The 21481-nt window shown below is 38.7% G+C and overlaps 1 protein-coding gene across 1 annotated transcript; it reads left to right on the top strand.

Moving 5' to 3' along the window:
- On the top strand, positions 1-20701 carry letm2 (leucine zipper-EF-hand containing transmembrane protein 2). The gene is made up of 11 exons (XM_050050743.1): positions 1-250; positions 1014-1082; positions 4225-4759; positions 8822-8965; positions 10154-10297; positions 11334-11537; positions 12004-12123; positions 12632-12751; positions 13482-13577; positions 15173-15241; positions 18130-20701. The coding sequence occupies exons 2-11, from the start codon at positions 1036-1038 to the stop codon at positions 18184-18186; spliced, it is 1536 nt and encodes a 511-aa protein (XP_049906700.1). The 5' UTR covers positions 1-250; positions 1014-1035; the 3' UTR covers positions 18187-20701.
- Positions 20702-21481: the final 780 nt, after the last annotated feature.

The following is a 21481-nucleotide window of genomic DNA, read 5'->3' as shown; positions in this document are numbered from 1 at the left end:
TATGACCTTTCAGTGCAGCTGCCTGGGAAGGCTGCACATGCCGAGCAGACGGGCCACAGCCGAAACACCGAGACTTTAAAAGCATGAACCCACCGTAAATGGGTCTATCACCACATCTGCCGTTTCTTTCGTCGCTCCCGTTTACCTCGAACGATTTTTGTGGATGGATTACAATATTCACCGTCTCACCGAGAAGCCTTACAACGCCCAGTCAGCAGCGGCAGCCATAGCTCCGTCATTGACGCTGGAGGTTAGTGGGCTCGTCATCGGCTGACTGCCATTTCAGCAGCTAGCTTAGCCAGCTGCTAGCTAAGCGGCTAGGCTAACGGAGGTTTACAAGCTAATGGTGATTGCGCTAGCATGATGCTAATGTGAGACTAACGTACCGGCAAGTTTGAGAGGTTTGTAGAGTACAAATGTTTAGATGTTTTTAAGATATTTTGGATATCTGATTAGGGCGTTACATTTTTAGTTAACGTCAGTGGGAAATTAACAAAATGGTGATGATTTTCCTCCTGAGTTTAGCAGTTAGTTAACGTCTGTTTAGCATAACAGTGGCTGTGTTGCTTAACCTGACGCCAGGCAGTAAGGAAGGTTTGTGTAACAATATGTGAGCTTATTTCCTACTTTATAAGAATTGTTTAGAGTATAAGTTTATTTAAGTGTTAAATAAGCCGTTGACAGCTACATGGACCGGACTGATATGTGATATCTGTCAGATAAGCAGCGAGCTGTGTTGTTACATAATATTGAGTCACTGAACGTGCTGTCCGGTTATGTCAATGCTAATGTTAGCTCTATCAAATAATGTCATTCATAGTTAGCTAACTTGCAACTCATAACGTCTATCGTGACTTTGTTGACGGCAGGAGTGTGTGTGTGTGTGATCGGTCAGATGTTGTACTTCTTGTATTTTTCCATTCAGCCTGTTGCTGCACCATGAGTGTGACATGTAACCAGACACCTACATGCTCTCCCTCTCTGTCTCTCTGTATCCATGTGTGCTTCAACAGAAAACTGTAACCTGCCTGTGCAATGGCAGTCTTTAGTCACCAGGTGCTCCTGGCAGTCACAAGATCAAGGTAAGCAAGCAGCACATGGTTACATTTACATCCTGTGTGTCACTAAAACAATAGCTCTGGCGATGCTAAGCAGGCTTTGTCCAGCATAACTGGTTTCTTCAAAGAGTTGAATAGCAGTAATTACAAGCTCTCTGGTGCTCTGTGCTGTGTTTAAGTTTGAGGCTGGTAAAGGCACAGACTGTCTCTGTTTACCTAGAGTCTGCTGTCATGAAGCTAATTCAGTGTATCCCATGACTCACAAGAGGTACACACACACACAACTGTGGTTTCTACTGATGATGCAAGATCTCAATCTCGCAGTTTATAGGCCAGCTTTTTCCTCACTTTTACTACCTAAATTCTCATGACCGTTGCTGTTACAGTTGTCGGATTGTTACACAATGTGAACTTAGCTGTACATTAGGGTTGGGCAACATTGTGATCTATACCATGAGAATATATGAACCACTTTGTCAACTGTCAGTGACCTTACAATACCACAATTAACTTGCAGATCACTGTGCTTTTAATATGTCTTAATATTATATGCCACTGTTGCATTGCCAACATTGAATTTACAGAATCTTTGCATTAGGTATTTTTCCTTTAATCAGCCAAAAACAGCCATTCTTGTCTGGTTATTTTATCTGCAGTTAATAGTTTTCCCGCTGAGTTCATATAAAATGTACTGTCCTGATGGATCAGAAACCATGATGGAAGATTTCTATCCATATTGTCCAAGTTTTGCACACATTTGTAATTTATTAAATGTTCCCTGTGCAGATTTAGACCTTAAATAGTGCTATGGGGCTGTTTTTTATGTGTCAGTACTCATTTTGTTTGTATTGTGCACATGTACAAGAGAGCACATGGACGCGGGGAACGCAACCCACATTCTTGGCATTAGTTTTATGCTGTTCAACTGAGCTACAGGTGGTAGAAAAGCACCAAGAAATACAGCAGATCACAAGTAAAGGCAGGAAAGAAGAAGACTGAAAGCTAATAAACATGAAATAAACAATGTAGGATTTAAGACACGTGAGGAAAAAACTGCTTTGCAAATGTTTGCTTATGACAACGGAAGTTCATTTGATGCATTTGTTAGAGCTCAAGGTTAAACACAACACACTTGGTATGTAACAAACTTTGGTTTGGTTTGCAAGAGAACTACACAGAGCACCTCAGGGTTCTCATGGTCATTGAATTTCACAATTACATTTTCCAGGCCTGGAAAAAAGTCATGGATTTTTTTTTATTTATTTATTTATTTTTTTAAAAAAAGACAGTTTTGGAAAAGTCATGGAATTTTGTTAAGCATAATGAAATTGTTTCTGTAATCTTCCGTGGATAATCCTCCACTTAACGTAACATAACGGCAAATTTCTTTTCTGTAGCTGTCGACGTAACATAGCTCTAATATGTGGTGATGCGTCCAATATATGTGAAAATGTTTTGATTACCATCATATACATTTCTTCATTTTCTCCCCATGTTTGATCTCTCCTGTCATGTATGCCAGCGAGCTGAAATTATGTTTGAAAAGAGTTTGAATCTGGTATGTTAAAAAAAATGCTGGGCAAATCGGGCAAGAAAAAATGTTTGTTATTGGTCCTTAAAAAGTCATCGGAAAGTTTTGAAATATTGTCCATGAAATTGCGTGGGTACCCTGAGTATAGTAAGGTGTTTTTTTATTTAAAATTCACACAATTTAAAGCTTATTATTTTTGAATTTAGACTAAATGCATTAGTTTTTGAAGTGTCTCGGTCCCTGGCAGCGTATCAAGATACCCCAGGTTTGTGGCAGAGGTTAAAAAACACTGTTTTAGATGACAAGTGAAAATGAAACTTAGTGACAAATTAAGGACACAGAGGTTCAGCTCAGAGGTATTCAGCGGCACATTATGACGTCATCCATTGTAGGGTATGAAGACAGGTAATTCCCAGAGTACAAATAGTCATCAATCTTTCTTTGCTTTCTTTCTTTCAGTAGTAGTACAACTATACCGGTATTTGGTGGTGTAGATGGTGTGTAGTGATGCCTGCAACCACTAAGTATTTTTATTTTATTATAATTTTATTGATTAATAAACAGTTAAGAAAATGAAATAAATGATGCCTACAAGCTTTCAGAGTCTGTCAGAGATGTAACTAACAGTTACTTTCATTATTAACATGCAGATTATTTTCTTTTTAAACCAATCAATCATTTAGTGAATGCCCATCTTAATTTCCCAGAGCTCAAGCTGACGTCTTCAGATATGCTATCTTCTGTGACCAATAAAACCAAAAGAGTTTCAATTTCTAAAGATATAAAACAATAGCAAATCCTCACATTGATGAAGCTGCAACTAGAGAATGTTTAAGACATTACTTAAACAATAATCAGTTATCAGAATAGTAGAAAATTAAGTTTTTTCATTGGCTAATCGTTGCAGCTCTAGGGTCTTGGGGATGTCCAAAAAAACAGTGGGCTTCACTTTACAGTGATGTAAAACATGAGAAACTATAACCACAAACTGTTTTACTTTCTAATATTGCTGTCACAATATTATATATATATATTTTACCACACAATGGTTTTGGCCAAAAGAGTTCATAATAATAATAATATGTAAAAAAAAAACGTTACTAGTCAAACTAATCTTTAACTTTGTCTCTTGTTGGCACCCAAATTTCAATTGCAGGGAGATAGAGAGTCTGTAAACATAAATGCACCAAATCGTACTAAAAGAGCAGTTACACTTAATGCATAGTGAAAAGGCAACCAGGTGGTGTTGGTGGTGGAGGGAGACAAAGTGAGAACATAAAGAAATGGAAATTATTTAAGAGGTGTTGTATTATTATCGTGTAAATAATCCAGTGCCTCTTAAATGTTTTTTTGTTTGTTTCCATTTGTATCATGTGTGTATTATTAACGTGGTATAAATATTTAGTTTTTAAACTTTAGGGTTATGGTCTATACTGGCATATTGTGGCACCTCAAATTTATATATCTATTAACTGATTATTTAATTATTAAAATAGCAGATGAGTATTGTTGATAAACTAATCAATTCATCAAATACACATTTGAGCATTATCATACACTCTTTACTTTTTTAAGGACATTCAACCGCACAATATTACATAATAACTAACCAGTTTTTCTTGTTGCTGTCACCAGGGGATCGTACTTGTTATCCAAGAGGCACAGCTGCTCTTCTCTGTCTTCCAAAGCCTATCTCCATATAGACCCTCCCCGCCATGTCTCGTCCTTGCTCACACTCAGGCACTCCCGCTACGGCTACCCCCACTGTTACCGAGGCCACACCTTCAGCCGAGGCCACAACTCCGCCCTTTTCGCCCGCTCTCTACACAGCTCAGGTGTTTGGCTCCAAGACATAAAGCAGGAGGATGCTAAACCTTCACCAGCCGCTGCACAGGATGCTTCTGCAGGAGCTAAAAAGGACTCTGTAGCTGCCACACCCCAGTCACAACCTCCATCAGCTCCCGCTCCGACGCCCGCTGCCACAGCCGCTGCTGTACCTTCGGCGCAGGAGAGGGCAGTCGTGAAAAAGGCGCTCTATGTGAGGATTGTGGACGAGTTGAAGCATTACTACAATGGCTTCCGGTTACTTGGCATCGACATCAACATTGCAGGCAGGATGGTGTGGAGGCTGCTGCACGGACAACTGCTCACACGCAGGGAGAGGAGAAGGGTAAGAGAAGCTAATGTACATTATAGTGTCGCATCATTCAGTCTAATGTTACAAGATTTATTTATCTGAGACTGTAAATTATATCAGGCATGTGGGTCTGGATCATTTACAGATAGTGAGTGACTGAGTCATGCATACACAAGTCTCACAGCCTACGTGCACTTGGACACCAAAAATACTGTTGCAGTGGTGAAACATGTCAGACAAGTACATAGATACTCGTAGGGCTGCACAATTAATTGAAATATTAACAAAATGGCATCATGATTTATTGCTAAGGGTAAAATATATCACAACATACCATTATAAATGAAGCATTGTGGTGCTACAGAGATGCCCCAGCCTGCGAATCATATTCCAGACATAAGAGGACATGCTTGTTTGGTACAGATCCTAGCAAAAACCACATTGGCATCAGTTTTTTTTGTTCTCAGGATAAATGAAATGCAAATATTACCAGTCACAAACTTAGATTGCAATCGTATTATCTGTCAAAATAATCACAATGATTCTTTTTCACTGCATATTATGCAGCTTTAACTGTTCACATACATTATTAGACCGATAGATAGATTGCTCTTTTCCTAAAACAAAGTTTTTTATAACCATCCAACCAGAAGAATTCATCAGAAAATATGGATAGCTTACTAAAACATGTAGCTCTTAAATCATCATATAATCTCATGTCTTTTCTCTTCAGTGAAACATTTAAACCTACCTGTGTGTAACAGAAATGTACCTGAAAGTATGTTAGGGCTATATAAAAGTTATTATGTAGTGGTCAGTTTGGGTCTGAGAACTTGCAATGAGCATTTCAACAGTTTTTTGATGTGTTAGTGATTATCAAAAAATATTGTACATATGAATTGATGATGAAAATAGTTATTAGTTGCAGCCCCATTGTTGTGAAAGACTTAAAAAGACAACCTTAGATGTAGTCAAGGCTCCTTTTACCTTTTTTTTTTTTTTTTTTTAAACAACCATCCAACCCGAGGATCAAAAATGAAGGATATTTTACTAAAAAGTGCAGCTTTAAAATCATCATTCAATAAACCATAAAACATTAAACAGACTGTCTTTAATCTCACCTAAATCACATGTAAAACAAAGATTTTTCCCATCAGGTAAATCATTAAACCGACTGGTTTCTATTGGTAATGTACATAAACCTAACTGCACATGAAGATCTTTAGGCGCCATACTGTGGTTTTACATGACACATTATAATTTAGGGTTGTACCAAACATCAACAGACCATCTTGTCAAACTTGTGTCCCAACGTATTTGGAAATCTTCGTATGTGTGTTCTTTTTGCCCTGGTCCTCTGTATTGATCTTTTTCTGTTGCCCTCTGGTCACAGCAACACGTCTGTCTGGTTCTTTAACAATCATCTGGCTTCTTTTCTGTCTTTACAAAAAGACTCCAAAAGTAATTGTCCTGGTTCCTCTGTCACTCTTGTCTGGGTTGTTATCAGTAAATTAGTGAGACAAATATTTTATGGCTTTAGGGTGAGTGTTAACACACCTTCGCATGTCAATACGGAATCTGTACAGTGTGTTCCCAAAGTCATAAAAAAACCCACAACAGCATGTATGCAGCTGTATGGTACAGTGGTGGGACAGACTGCCCTTTTGAGGGATTTTTCACAGTTTGAAGCATTTCTACTTAAAATACACTATTAAAACTTAATAAAATTTTTAACAATCCTGAAAAAGATTCAGTCTGTGACACTAAATCCTGCTGTTGAAGACATTCAGCTCTGGTGTTGGTCTGTTTGCTCTGTTGTTTTTTTCTTAAGGACTGTTGTAAAATGGTTTTAGACTAATTTGTAAAGTATGTACCATTGCACAATGATTTATAGAGTTCAGCTGTAGGTTGAGTTTCATTCAGCACCTAAATCATTTACACTGTCAGTAGCATTTTACCGTAACTTTACTTAAGGGTCATGGTGGTTGCTAATAGTGAACAGTCCATCGTTGGATTGACATTGGCAGACATTTTAAATGATTGATTAATGATTTAGCACATTTGCACATTCAAACAAAAGTATAAAACATAATTGGCAGATTTAGTTACTTTGTCTTTGCCTTATGTGATAGTAAACTTAAAATCTTTTGCTCTTGGACTGATGGGTACTTTTCACCGTTTTTTTTTTTTTTTAGATTTTATAGAAAAAAATTATTATTAGTTATTATTACTAGAAAATAATCACTAATGAAAGGAATTGTCAGTTGCACCCTCGTCACTGTTACTTTGTTTTGCCCCTGAGCCTAATTGGAGCTCTTGATTTTTGAATTTACTAATACATTTTCAGAGACATGATACACCTGCACAATATGGCTAAAAATGCGTCCAAAATAGATGTGACATCAGTAAAGCTTCACACAATTTTTCAGGCTGCTATTTATAGTCTAAAAAATCCGACAGCAATATCAGCCAATATGAATTGTTTTACATAACAACACACATTTATGATCAGGATCATTCAAATTAGATGATCAAATTTAAGTTGTGACAAAGATACGAGTGGGACACTATACAGTGAAAAATAAACTTGTCAGTACTCTGTGGTGGACAGACTTTGTCGTTAAGACACTGTTCTTAAAATTCCTAAAACATCTTGTCTACATCAGCGTGGTCGCATTACTTTTATGTAGACTTACACACTCATACTGAATAGGTGTGGGCGTCGCGATATGGCCCTAAAGTAATATCACGATATTTCAGGGTATATTCTTGATGATATGACAAATTAGTAAAAAAAAATATTTAAGAAAAAAGAATTGCAACAAATAAGTGTCATAGTTTTACATGTCAACCCAACAGTTTGCCTTCAGATATCCAATGAAAACTTAACAAAAATTATGTATAATTTCTTTAGTTTGTTAAAAGCATCAGAGTGAGATTCAGATTCTGTACACCATATTAATAGTTCAACAAAATAAACTCTACCACAAATTACACATTTAAACAGCTCCCAAATACTACAAAACAACCCCGGGATGTAAATATATAAATCATCTGGTGATTTCCTTCTCTCTTAGCAAAATCTGTTTACTTGCTCACAATGCTGAGCAGTTTCAGTGTCAGTAATTGTGAACTTTTGAACTCAAAAAATTGTAATTGTCTTATATTACTACTAAAATCTGTTGTCAGTCAGTTACTGATACTATTATGCAAGTTATGAAATAGCGAGTGGTCAGCTGAGCTGGTCTTGGTTGTGTTCAGAAACTTAAAGTGGCTCTATGTGAAATCCAGAGCCTTTAAGTTTGTTCGACACGGTTCTCAACATGAAGGTGGCTGAGCTGGTGGCTAGCAGCTAACAGTGCTAACTCCATTAACAGCGATAAACAATGACAGTGTTGACAGAGGTAACGGGGTTAACCAGGGGTGAACAGGAGGGAGGGCACTACGCTTTCATGAAAATGCTGTCCTGATATCAGCAGCAAATGCCTTATGAGGGCAGTGCAAAGTGGTGGTGATGAGCTAGCCAGTGGTGTAAGTACGTGCAGTGACGCACACACATGGCTGGATCATGTTATTATAACAAACCACAGAGAAGCTTAGATTACAACATTGACAGAGGGACGTGCTCAGGACGTGGTAACTCCTCTATATCTTTATAAAGTAAATAGTGGTTTGCTGCAATATTAATGCTCTGAACGTTGCATACACAAAATTTTAGACATGTTGAAAAGTTGATACCTTCTGGAATTGGCTCTGTCTGATGTTATGACCTCCTTCTTGAACCTATCTATGCAGATGTGAGATAAACTTCATGGAGAGGACACTGGTAGATCATTGAAAAGGACATACTGTTACTGTCCATCCCAGTGCCTGATATACACAATAAATGCACCCTCAGTGACCCAAGCTGTGCACATGCCATGGTAAAACTATATTAAGGCTATTTTAGAAGAGGACTGGCAGAGTCTCAGCACACATGTAATGGATCTTACATGCAAACACGCCTCTGTAGATGACTGCACAGTGGCATGAACACTGGCTCATGTTACCCTCCACGTTTTCTGACATTAACATTGTTCTTCTTTGCGTTGACAGCTGATGAGGACCTGCGCTGACCTGTTCCGTCTGGTGCCCTTTATGGTGTTTATCATCGTTCCTTTCATGGAGTTCCTTCTTCCTGTCTTCCTCAAACTCTTCCCGGAGATGTTGCCCTCCACCTTTGAGACTGAGAGCAAAAAGGCATGTGTTTATGTACACACACACATGCACACCCTGTCGCCTGAATGACCCCACCTCTGGGTTCACTGTTATCATATAACTCCTCAGATATGTCTGCTGTACTAAGAACGTCAGGCAATACAGGCAGCAGACTTTATCTAATCTTTATTTATTTAGGAGTTGTGACATAATATATAACACATGCTATCCAAACCTGCAGTATGCTTACTACATCTGATTTTAAAAACCCTCATACTGTTTATATAATCATAATGATACCACATTCCTTACCTTTTAATCTCCTGTAAAAGAAAAGCAGCAGGTCTTTGTGCGTGGTCCACTCGGCCTGTCAGCTCTGATGTTCTCTGGTTGTTCTGGAGCACGCCTCAGTGATTCAGAGAAATGCTCTCGTGCTCCAGGACAGCACAGACGTGTGCAGCCTCTGAAAATGTGACCAAACAGAAGGATCAAAACATAGCATGTTAATAAAGGGGATTACAGCATGCTGCAAGAGAAAATGTTATGATATAGTCAAAACTGTCATTATAATTGTATATTGTGATTTACTGTAATGTTATTATCTACAGTGAACTAAAGACCCATTCTATACATTGTACCCTCCACGGTCCTTATTCACTCAGGTGCAAATGCCTTTTAATTAAGTTGTTTGGTCAAATATTTATTCCCAACTGTCTCCCTCATAGATTAAACCCTTTTTTTATAGTAAATATCAGTTTGTGGGCACCAGCCTTTCAGGTTTTTATGTTTTGCTGTCTGTAATTATGTAAAATATCACTGTTAGTGCAAGAGAAGTTAGCATTTGAGAGTCCCAGTTAAAAGTAGGCAGTAAAACATGCTGCTTTATAAAGGAAAGACCTGAAGAGACAACCTGCAATCCAAACAACATGTGAAATCACAGTTCTGTTTTTATAGTGTCATTATGCACAACTGTCTCAAACTGTTTGGAAAGTCCACTGCTTTTCCCCAAAGACTGCATCTTTTAAAGAAATCTAACAACCACAGTGAGAGTTTTAACTGTGTATTATTAAACTATAGAGAACTTGTAATGTACACAGTGTTCTGGAGGAGAGAAACCAGTCCGTTCTGACTGTATTTGCTGTATATTAATGCATCCAACTACAGCTGTATTTGCAGTATTTTTTTTTTTTTAATTAACCTGTGTCCCCTCCCTCTTCCTTCTTCATGCAGGAGGAGAAGCAGAAGAAAGGTCTGGCAGCGAAGTTGGAGCTGGCCAAGTTTCTCCAGGAAACCATCGCTGAGATGGCTCGAAGGAACAAAGCGAAAGCGCAGACGGAAGATGAGACACAGCGCTTCTCCACATATGTTCAGAAGGTAAATTAGAGCAAAGATGACATTTGAACATCTTGTGTTTAAGTGGCAGGTCATTTTACTCAGCTCACGGCAAACCCCCTTGATTACACCATGGATGGATGTATAAAGAGAACCGGATGCAGTAATGGAGTCGACGTTCATTTAATGAAAACTGCTCAGTGGCGCATGAAGCCAAAAAAGTTCAACTTCCTGGATGTAAAATTACCTGGATCTTCTGCATCATTGGGCCCATAGAGCAAGCACACTAGAGACTTCCGCTGGCTGAGATGGATAGCTTACAGTTTAGCCCTTAGCTAATTTGAACATTGATAAAATGATTTAATCATGTGGCTCTTCTAGAGTTACGACATGTGATCAGACCGTTGGGATCAAATCCTTATAGTGAAACAAGTCATTTCACGGAGGTTGTGACGCTCAAAAAAATTGTACCCACTGATTCACAGACGTCTTTTTCACGATTTAAGTCTGTGGGAAAAAAGTCTTTTTGGGCCTTGTAACATCATGTGATTGACCTGAAAGCTGTAGTTACAAGGTTTGGCCACTTTGTCAAATTCAAAGCTTCAAAGTCCAGCACACTTCCTGGGGGCTTGTATTAGACAAGTCAGTTGTTTTAATGCTGTACTGTTTCTGCTTTACAGTTAATATTTGACTGTTGCCAGCTAGTGTTTAAAGTGATAATCAGTAAAGTCAGTAAACAAACTAAAGCATAGTTGAGAATACAACTACGGATGAACTAAGATGCATAAAAGATTTTCCATAACTTAAAAAAACAAAAACAAAACAGCATTATCCAAGGGGGAAAGGCATCTTTGTAATATCTGGAAACCTGCAGTGTTTTATGTTATAGCAGTAAAAAGTAGATAAAATTGATGGTTTGGAATTTGAGACTTGTTTGGTGCATTCCATGACTGCAGTCCTGTATCCAAATAAAGTGTATATAGGTTATCTTATCTTCTCTTATGAAACTGCTGGTACAGTTGGTCTGGATAATATTTGCTCAGCCTGCTTAGCATTAGTGACTCTTTGTCCTTGCCAGGTTCGGGGCACAGGCGAGCAGCCCACCACAAAGGACATCGTCCGGTTTTCGAAGCTGTTTGAGGACGAGCTGACACTGGAGCACCTGGAGCGCCCCCAGCTTGTGGCACTGTGTAAGCTGTTAGAGCTGCAGCCCATCGGCACAAACAACTTGCTGCGTTTTCAGCTGATGCTGCAACTCAGAACCATCAAGTCAGACGATGAGGTGAGACGAAGGAGCGGGACCTGGTGTTTTTGTGGTCGAGGGGGCGGTCAGCGTGATTTCATAGACATAAGAGGAAGAAGTAGATGATGGTTATGAGACTGTGAACTCTTGATGAGCTATGAGCTCTTTCTACCAAATGCTTTTACATCTCCTCACTATTTCTCCAAGCATCTTAATTATTTATGTCCTGTCTCACAGGTAGACCGACTAAAGATGTCCATTCATGACATTAGGTTTAAACACCAACTTGTAGATATTGAAACTTCATTTTATTTTGATAATCAAGACTATGCAAATTGAATGTAATTTATAATACGATGAGAATGGGCTTTGAAGATATTTTAACCTCTGCTGTCCTCATGATCAAACTTATTTCATATTTGTGTTACCCCAGTCTTGATGTGCAGCTGTTATATTTCTCACACTTGTGCAATAGTTTTTGACTTCCCTCTCTGTTTCCTCACAGATGATTGCAGCAGAGGGTGTGGCAGCTATGAGTGTGTCAGAGTTACAGGCAGCGTGTCGTAGTCGAGGGATGAGGTCTCTGGGTCTCACCACCGACCAGCTACGTCAACAGATGCAGCAGGTGAGCAACCAAAAGTTAGATTTTTAGCTTTCGTTGGTTGATAGAAAGTAGAGTTGGGTACGAAACTCAGTACTTTTTAAGAGCCAATAAATAGTTTCCCTGTCAGTGTGTCTGCTTTGGTCCACGCGTCAAATGTCATTATCCACCCATGTCTACGAGGTCTGCATGGACCCAATGCAGGCATTCGTGTGCAGCCCATTTTTTTTATTATGTCAGAGTTTTAAGGGTACTGACTGAATTATAGCAGTACTATTGAGTACAAATTCACGTTAAATCCATCACTGCTAAATGTTGCTACCTGACAGCGCATCTGGATGAGAACGCCGGGTTTAGACCAGAGGTGGAAAGGCCGTAAAGTGCCCCAAAGTCTGGAAGACAGGCAGATTCCCTGGAGTAAAAGACTGTATACAAATCTTGTCCAATGAAACATATAGATTTTCATTTCTTCTCTATTTATCAAATATTGTCTTGTCATTGTCCCCCATATAATAATGTGTTTCTCATCTAGTGGTTGGACCTGCACCTGAAGGAGAACGTTCCTCCATCGCTGCTGCTGCTCTCCAGAGCCATGTACCTGACTGACCTCAAACCAAAACCTCCAGTCATCCCGCCGGTTCCCAAACTAGAGGTTCGACCTTTACAATCTGCTTAAAATCTTACAGTTGCATATTCACTTGAACGTACAGATTAGAGAGAGTTTAAGCCGAACATTCCAGCTGCTAAATCACTGGTATGCAGGTCACTGATATTTGGTACCATTCAGTGTTTCCCCTCTTTAGCATGAGATGTTTCATAACTACTTATGTTTCTGGGCTGCAACTAATGATTATTTCCATTTATTGATTAATAGTTAAGCCAATAAAATATTATAAAGCAGTGAAAAATGCCCATCAGAACTTCCCACAGCGTCAAACTGCTTAATACATCTGACAACAGTCCAAATCCCAAAAACATTTATTTGCTACCATATATAAATAAAGAAATTTAACATGTGAAAAACTCAAATGATAAATCAATTATCAACATAGTTGCTGATTAATTTTCTTTTGATTGACTTATCATTGCAGCTCTATTAGTATATCTAAACCCTTATTATTCCTGATTAAAGATCTTCTCCAGACATGTGTTAAGACATAAAAATACTCTGCTTTGAATCACATTTTGTGTCTGACACATATAAAACTCTTGAAATTACATTGTTTCCTTCTCTGTCATTTAAACATCCAGAATCTATGAATATGAAAATGTTTAACTACTGGACACAAGACATGTCCAACTGTAATGCAGTCATAACACAGGGCACCTTGTCTTTCATGATGTGTGGTCTCCTTACCAAACGTTTGCTGTTGTCTTTGCAGAAAGCCACACCTCCAGTTGAGAACACAGGAGCAAACACGACCTCAGTCAGCACTGACATGTTGGCGGACCCTGCTCGTATTATCAAAGAGAGACCGGTCAGTGCACTCGTAAAACACATGGCACACAGCAGCATCAGATTATCAGATCAACTGTACAGATGACAGAGAGGAAACAGTCATGGCTATGGTTAGGAATAGATTTCAGAAAAAGCAGAGGTATTGGTCGTAACCCTAGGGGCTGCACACCTTTTTCTAGCCATTGTCGAGTCCTTGGATATTTTCAAATACTCACAAGCTAGATGTAGAATTAAGCGGGATTTATACATGTGCGGTAGACCCTATGCTGTAGCCTACGCACGTGGCCTATGCCTTTGTGAGCATCTACACTTGTGCGGTGGTGTGTCTGTGTCACTCTGCAGTTACACCTCCAAAACACTAGCCGGCAGTGGGGTTTCTGTGAAGTGCTGTAAAGTTAATTGATTCAAAACACACATTAAATATGGCTTAATAGGGACAGTTTCAAACACAAGTACGCAAATCAGCATAAGTATAACTCGCAGCATTCACAGACAAACACTTGTCTTTATCTGGACACATTTTCCCCACAAATACAACATGCTAATGTTTTTAGCACAAGCCTATGGCATTTTACATTGTATAAATTAGTCCTAGCAGCTAGCAAATTTTTCCTCTACTCATATGAAGCCAGGGACAACAGCAACATTTAACAAAGGAAACGTTACAAAATTCAGCTCCATTACAACTCACAAGGTTCACTGACAAAACAACTGTCTTATAATAAATAGGTTTTCCAAGCAGATATCACATGCTAACGTTTTTAGCACATGCCAATGGCATTTTACATTGTATAAATTAGCCTAGCAACGAGCGGAGATTTGCTCTGCTCATATGAAGCCAGGATAAATCACACTCAAGACTTAAAATGCTATTTTTGTGGAGGCTTTATTGTCTTCACAGTTTATTGTTTCTTATCTGTAAAAATAAAGTAAATAAAGGCCTCCTGTCCACTGAGGGAAATGGTTTCAGCTTACAAGTATAAATTCCGCCTTACAAAACATGAAAGTATATAAAATCAGAAAAACTAGCAAGAACATTTCCCGTTACTTTAAGTCACTGTCCTGTCTCTGAAGGCATGTTTGCAACTACACAGAATGAGACAGTGTTAATCTTTGGTTTTATGCCAGAGTTACAAAGCCAATGTTTCTCCATATAAGCTGCTTCATGGTCAAACTCAAGAGTTAAAGTCTGATATTTTTTCACAGATCAAGAACATGATCCAGCTACTCAAGCGAATATTTTAGCATTTAGGAATATGCCCTTATTTGCTTTTTCACGAGGAGTTTGATTAAAAAGGTTGATACTACTCTCAGTAAATGTGAAGCTGCAGCTGCATAGCTGAGTTTAGCACAAAGACTAAACTGAGGAACAGCTAGACTGGCTCTGTCCAAAGCTAACAAAATCCACCTTTTACACTTTGGATTTTGTATAAGGATTAAGCTGCATTTAGATGTTTCCCCATTTCCAGTCTTGGTGCTAAGCTAACTGGCTGCAGCTCCATATTTACTTTACAGACATGAGTTTCTTCAAAACATGTCGCAGTTGTGCAGAAGAACCATACAATTCAGCACAACCCTCCATCTTATATCTTTCATTTTATGTGTGTGCTGTAGGCGGAGGAGATGAGAGACAAGGCTCCTTTGGTAACCGACAAACCTCTGACTCCTGCTGAAGTCCTTCAGGTGAGCACTCCTTGTTGCTTGGACCTGTGGAATCCACAGAATCCAGTATGAGATGCAGCACAGGGTTTCATAATCCAGTTAGTTCTTCCTGACTTTGATCTCCCTCACATGACGTGCTAATCTCTCACAGTGGGACACGGCTGCTATTCTGATAGACAGAAAGTACTTGAATACAGTAGAGAAAGTAGAGAGACTGGGTGGAAATCTGTTACGTTTAGATGTGTAGATAATATATGTAATAATTATTGACTGATACAGATCACAGTTACAAACCGCTCTTGGCAAAGTTGGAACTGAACATCTCAAGTTAATCTGTGTAAGGTTTAAAAATAGCTGATAAATATAGACCTGTCACCATCACACACGCTCCCAAGTTTTTTTTTTTAAACCAACCAGTCATTTAAAGAGATACTACATGACTTCAAAAACACATTTGAAATAAACGTGTTGATTTTTTTAAAAATGCGATTGCAGTATCTTTTCAAATTATTCTGATGGCATGTATTTTTGTTTTCATAAAAGCAACACAAGCTAATTCTCTTTTTCTTTCGCTTTCATGTTCTTATCTGTTTAAATGTCAGCTCCACTAAACTAAGTTTCTGTTTCTTATTAACACATAGACACATTAATGTCTCCATCTGCTGGTGGGCCATCACGATAAGAGTATGCATGCATAATATGATGTTAATTCCACTACAGAAGAGACTTGATAATCACTAAAATAGAGTCAAATGAGTTGTTACATATCAAATATTGGCAAAAAATATTGTGTATCCGTATTTAAGGAATATTTCTTCTACCTCCATTTTTCCACCATATCCTCCTCTACTTAAGAAACTCTTAAGCCTTTAATAAGTCCTCCTCCCTAACAGTTTTTGACCTTAGGAGCTCTCTTAAGGGTGAAGATGCTTTGTTAATGACTTATCTTTACCAGGACCTGGTCTTATTTTCTGGGGGAAAATTCTTAGAATATTCTTAGGAAAACTCTTCGTACTAGGAACCTTTGTGAAAACAGCCTGAGGTATCTAAGCAGCAGTCAGAGACACATAACATGTGACAGTGACATATTTCAAAACAAGCGTGTGTCATATGGGGGATGGTGTTGTTATAAGACGTCCAGTTTATGCTCAGGTCATGATTATTACTTAGGTTAAATACATTTTAAGAGTTATCACAGGGGTACTTGGGGACCTGTTGTACAAGAATATTGTGGAGTTTGCTAACAACTTTAATGTGATTTTTTTTTAAATAGAATTTAAAAAAAATGGGATACTGTTATTTTAGTATCTGATTATTAAAAACGCTGTAGTGAAAGAATTAAGTCATGACAGGTGTTTCTCAACAAAGAAAAATAGGAAAAAATAGAAACTACCATATTAAACAGCGTTTTGAGGCCATTTGAATTAAATAACTGAGTTTACAAGGTGCATTTAATGCACCATGAAGTCCCTGTTGGCCCGCCATACAAAGCAATGTAGATTTCAAAGTTAACGAGCTGCAAGGGAATGCACCATGCAATTCTGTTCCTGTGTGAGTGTCAAAGTCAGTCACAGACTGGCAGCAGAGGATGGAAGCAGCGTGACCGTAAATTACACCAAAAAGCGGTCCAGCCTCTCAGCATAGTTTTTTTATTACACGACTATTGTGGTACAAACATTTACCGGTCAGTGTGGTGGATAGACTTCAGAGATCTACTTGCCTAACGGAAAATTTGCCACATTTGGCGAGTGTTGATTTTTCTGGCAGTCTTTTGCATTACTCATCATATCGCGATGACTACAATGAAAATAGGATTGATTTGTTCAGCACCATCACTGAGGTCTGTCAGTGAAGCACAAAGTCATAGTAAAGTAATTTTATTAAACTTTTGTAATAAACTTATCACTGTCATTGTAGGTCACTGTAGTGCATTCATCAGCACTGCTGGCGTTTAGAGTCCTGGGGCTGTTTTCACAAACGTTCTGAGTATACTCTCAGAAAGCGCCTAACTTACCATAAACATTTCAAACGAGGAGGAGTAGCTGTTGAATGATTGAGGAAAAATGTTAGAGCAACTCTGAGTAAAGAACGGACAGAAACATTTACCTTAGGGGGAAGGTGTGGTTGACCCTGTTGCCAGGTAAGGTGCATTCTGTAACAGATTTATTTCGTTGCTGTTCCGTGAGCCTGCAAGGTGTGGACACCTAGTGGAAATGAAATGAACTGCATCACATTATGAGACTGTTGAATTGTTGCCATTTTTAGTGTGAACGCTGCTGATGGAAGGTTGAGACAGACCAAAGTCATTAAATTTCTTGCATTGTATTGTTACTGTTTGGCCAGACATGTGCGCGCATCTCTAATAAGATCGATCACAAACATCCCTGCACCATCTTATCTGTAGCATTTTATCTACTCACTGTCATCTAGCGTTTAAGGAATATTTCTTCTATCTCTTTGTTTTTCCGCCATTTCCTCCTCTACTTAAGAAACTCTTGAGCCTTGTAAAAGTCCTCCTTCCAAACAGTTTTTCTTAACCTAAGGAGCTCTCTTAAGGGCTAAGATGCTTTGTAAATAACTTACACCTTTACCAGGACCTAGTCTTATTTTCAAGTGGAAATTCTTAGAAAAACTCTTTGTAGTAGAAAGCTGTGTGAAAAACAGATCCAGGTATCCAAGCAGCAGTCAGAGACACATACCATGTGACTGTGACGACCTCAGTTCACAGATCATGTCTGGCTGGTGACCTTTGTCACATCCTATCCCTTTCTCACTCCTTGTCCCATGATTTTTGTCACTAAATGCCTGTGGGCTATCAAAATGCTCCAAATATTAAAAAGAATAACATGTTTTTAAAGGTTCTCAATGGGATTTTGAAGTTATACTGACCTCTGTGGCATCTTCTGCAGGCTAAAGCGGCGACAGAGGTGTCCCAGAAGAGCAAGATGAGTGCCAACGGTGTGTAAAGTGGAGCAGGAGCCTCTGGACTGAAGGGGGGATGGACTCAGCTCTGTGTCCTCGGGGGGGGAGAGGGACGACATGGATGTGGTGGTCAAAAGATGAGCCATTGATGGTCTACACTTCAGTAGCCCTCAGTTATGTTGAAGTTCCTTTCTTTGGACCAGAGGGACGAGGAATCACCGGCTCCGTTCAGCATTGTGTTTGACATGTTGATGGTACAACTCATCCAGGAGTCCTGTTTCTCTTCTTGTCCCGTCTCTGTTAACACCCAGGGAAGGTCTGCTGTCTCTTCTGCTTCGTCTCAGCAGCTGCTTCTTTATACCCTCTGTTTTCACATGTGTGCACTCCGTTCTCTGTCATTGTCCGTTAGAGCTGGACTAACCAGTCTGACATGTCACTGGACTGGCAGACCACTGATGGTGTGTTTACTTTGACCTGATGTCCTGGATGTGATGCCCAAACCGCCCATGGCAGAGCCTGGTCAACTGTCTGTCTGATGGTGTCTCCTTACAGTCTAGACAGTCTTCTCCTCCTCCTCCTGTAAATTTGTAAATATCCTGTATATTTGTGTCTCTGTCTTGCATCGCAGCAGCAGCAGCTTTGTACATTTTGCTATGCAAAGGCCTAAAGTCTCTTGAAAAATTTCAAGTTTTTCCTCTATCAGCAGTTTCATTTTGTTTTCTTTGGATATTTTCGGTCCTTTTCAGGATTTAAGAGAAGTCATCCTGTTTTTTTTTTTTGTTTTTTTTTTTAAGACACATTCTGAACTTTATGGTTCAGTAGCTGTCCTACCTTCATCTTTGCTCAGTAAGCTGGATCTCGCCGATGTCCAGAAACAGACGGCACATTATGAACCTGCGATTGAATAAAAAGCAAATTCAGCAAAAAATGTCAATCATATTCCTGCGGATTTGGACCGGCCCTGCTTCTGAACAGGGTGACATAGCGTAGTTGCTCGCTGCTGCAATTAGCAAATGAAGACTGGTATATTATTAAGAGAGAGGTCACTCCTTAAACCCAGAGGCGACTGTGGTAAAAGTGCAGCCTGCCTCCGTCGTTAAACCACTGAACGAACAATCTGTATAAACTGTGCAGATTTTATTTGCATATACAGTGTATGTATTGTGTTTTAACACTATGACTCTTGTTTAAACTGAAAAGAGAAAATACTTGATGTTTCCATAAAGATATATTATTAATATTTGGGGGAGAAGCTTAAATATTGAAGCCACGGATGAGATTATTTTTTGGTATTGTGGCCCTAAAAGAGTTAAAGCATTATGACTGATTTGCCCGACTATCCTACTGCATTATATGACTCTAAAAGTAGTTCTTGGAAGGTTTACCACATAAACGTGTACTGTATAAATACAGTTTTGTGCGTGTTTGACAGTGCTTACGATCTGTGGAGTGACTTTTTATCTCCACACATTTTTTCCTCATCGCTGTCTATCCATGGGCGCCTCCCAGAAGTGGATGCCATAAACTAAATTATATTTTTAAGCAAAAAAAAAAAAAGATAGCTAATGAAGATTTTTATTATTGGTTTTACATATGTGCCTACGGTTAAAGGGCGATTGTGTTTGCATTTTTCATCAGAGAACAGATTTTCTATATTGCACCTTTGTTTCTGGTTTTGCTCATTCACCTCAGTGTGTTTTAAAAGGGCCCAGTTTAGTGGAATGTCTCCTTCCCCTTTCCCTGTTTGATCCAAGTTGTCAATGCAAATCCAAATGAATCCTTCCCTGCACTGATGAAAAAGCAATCACCTTTTCAATCAGCTCTGCACTCGTGGTGCAAAAGGGGATCAAAAGTAAAAAGTTAATTTATTGTTTTTGGTTTGTGCTCTGCTGCCATATTTAAAAAAAAATATCCAAGACATTCTGAGAAGATGTGAGTAGATTGACACAACATTTATGGCATTTACTTTTTGGAAACAGAAGGTTGGTGCTTTCTAACAACACCTGTCACTACCTGTTGAAAAAGTGGTGTCATATTGATGTGCTGCTCAACAGTGGTGTGGAGTTGATCTGCTGGGAGGTTTTTAGACGTTGAGGTCTACTGCATAATTAAAGGACTGCACAGCATTTAATAACAGGAATGGCTGGATTGGTTTCTCGTTTCTGCCATGCCTCCAAGACCCTGAAACTGCAGGAAAATAAAAGTAAATGTCTAATTTCTACCCCAGTTATTGGACAGGGTGCATCCTTCTGCATCCACATTAATTACCACCCTTGTGTCACTTCTTTCATTCATCAGCATCATAGTGTGTTAACAACACGATGCCTGTCTGGAAACTACATCTTCATACTACTGTCTCACATGGTTTGGTACATCAGTGACATCATGATGTGTCCTTTCCTCTGTCTGTAAGGATTGTTTCTTTCAGTTATGAAAATGCACTGCTGTCCAGTTACTTCTTACCCTGCATTCAATTTATGCATCACTTTACCATGGCAAGTGAGTGTCTGCGTGATGGAGGAAAAAAAGAATTCACACAATTAAAATCATTAAACCCTTTACAGTTGTGTGGCAGTCGTCTTTGTTCACACATGGGTCATTACTTAGTGCCTGCTTTGCCACACTGGCTTAATGATTTGTTAATTATTTTTATCCACATAATAAGGTCAGGTGTGAGTTTCACAGAAATATTCATCATTAGGATTTTTAAATTAATGTCTTTTCATGTCCAGCAGGTGGCGCCAATTGTATACAAGAAAATCAGGCTAAGTGTAAATTTATGTATTCTTAGGTTTAATCTCATGAACAAAATAATGTAACTATTAGTAAGTAACAGTTCATTTCGGACATGCAAGTAGCAAATAAACAAAATAATCATACAGTAGTAGACAGACATTAAAAAAACAGGTTACTAAAGGAAGCATGAAAACTGAAAACAACATATAATGATTTGATTTACATGTCCAAAAAGGAGTGGGAGGAAATACAAACTTATTTATTCCCATTCCTTCTCCATAAATTAATAATAGCCAATCATGTAGCTCCCCATCAGTATAAAGCTGTGCAATAATTAATTCCCCCAGACCTAATATATTAAATTAATTACCATTAATATTTGCCTTACAGTGAGATATAAAATGATTACAAAAATACTTAGACAATAAAAATTCAAAATTCAAAAAATAATGTCAACTTAATATCCTTATCCAATCATGACAGATGTGTTTTGCTGTGTCAAACTATGCATATATACACAAACTATGTACATATACATACTCACACATACAAATACATACACAAAACAGTAAATATATGAATAAATAAAGAGTAAACACCTGC

Source organism: Epinephelus moara, chromosome 8 (genome assembly GCF_006386435.1).
Source record: "Epinephelus moara isolate mb chromosome 8, YSFRI_EMoa_1.0, whole genome shotgun sequence".
NCBI classification, from domain to species: domain Eukaryota; kingdom Metazoa; phylum Chordata; class Actinopteri; order Perciformes; family Serranidae; genus Epinephelus; species Epinephelus moara.
The sequence above is the reverse complement of the archived record's forward strand: the minus strand, read 5'-3'. Positions and strand labels throughout refer to the sequence as shown.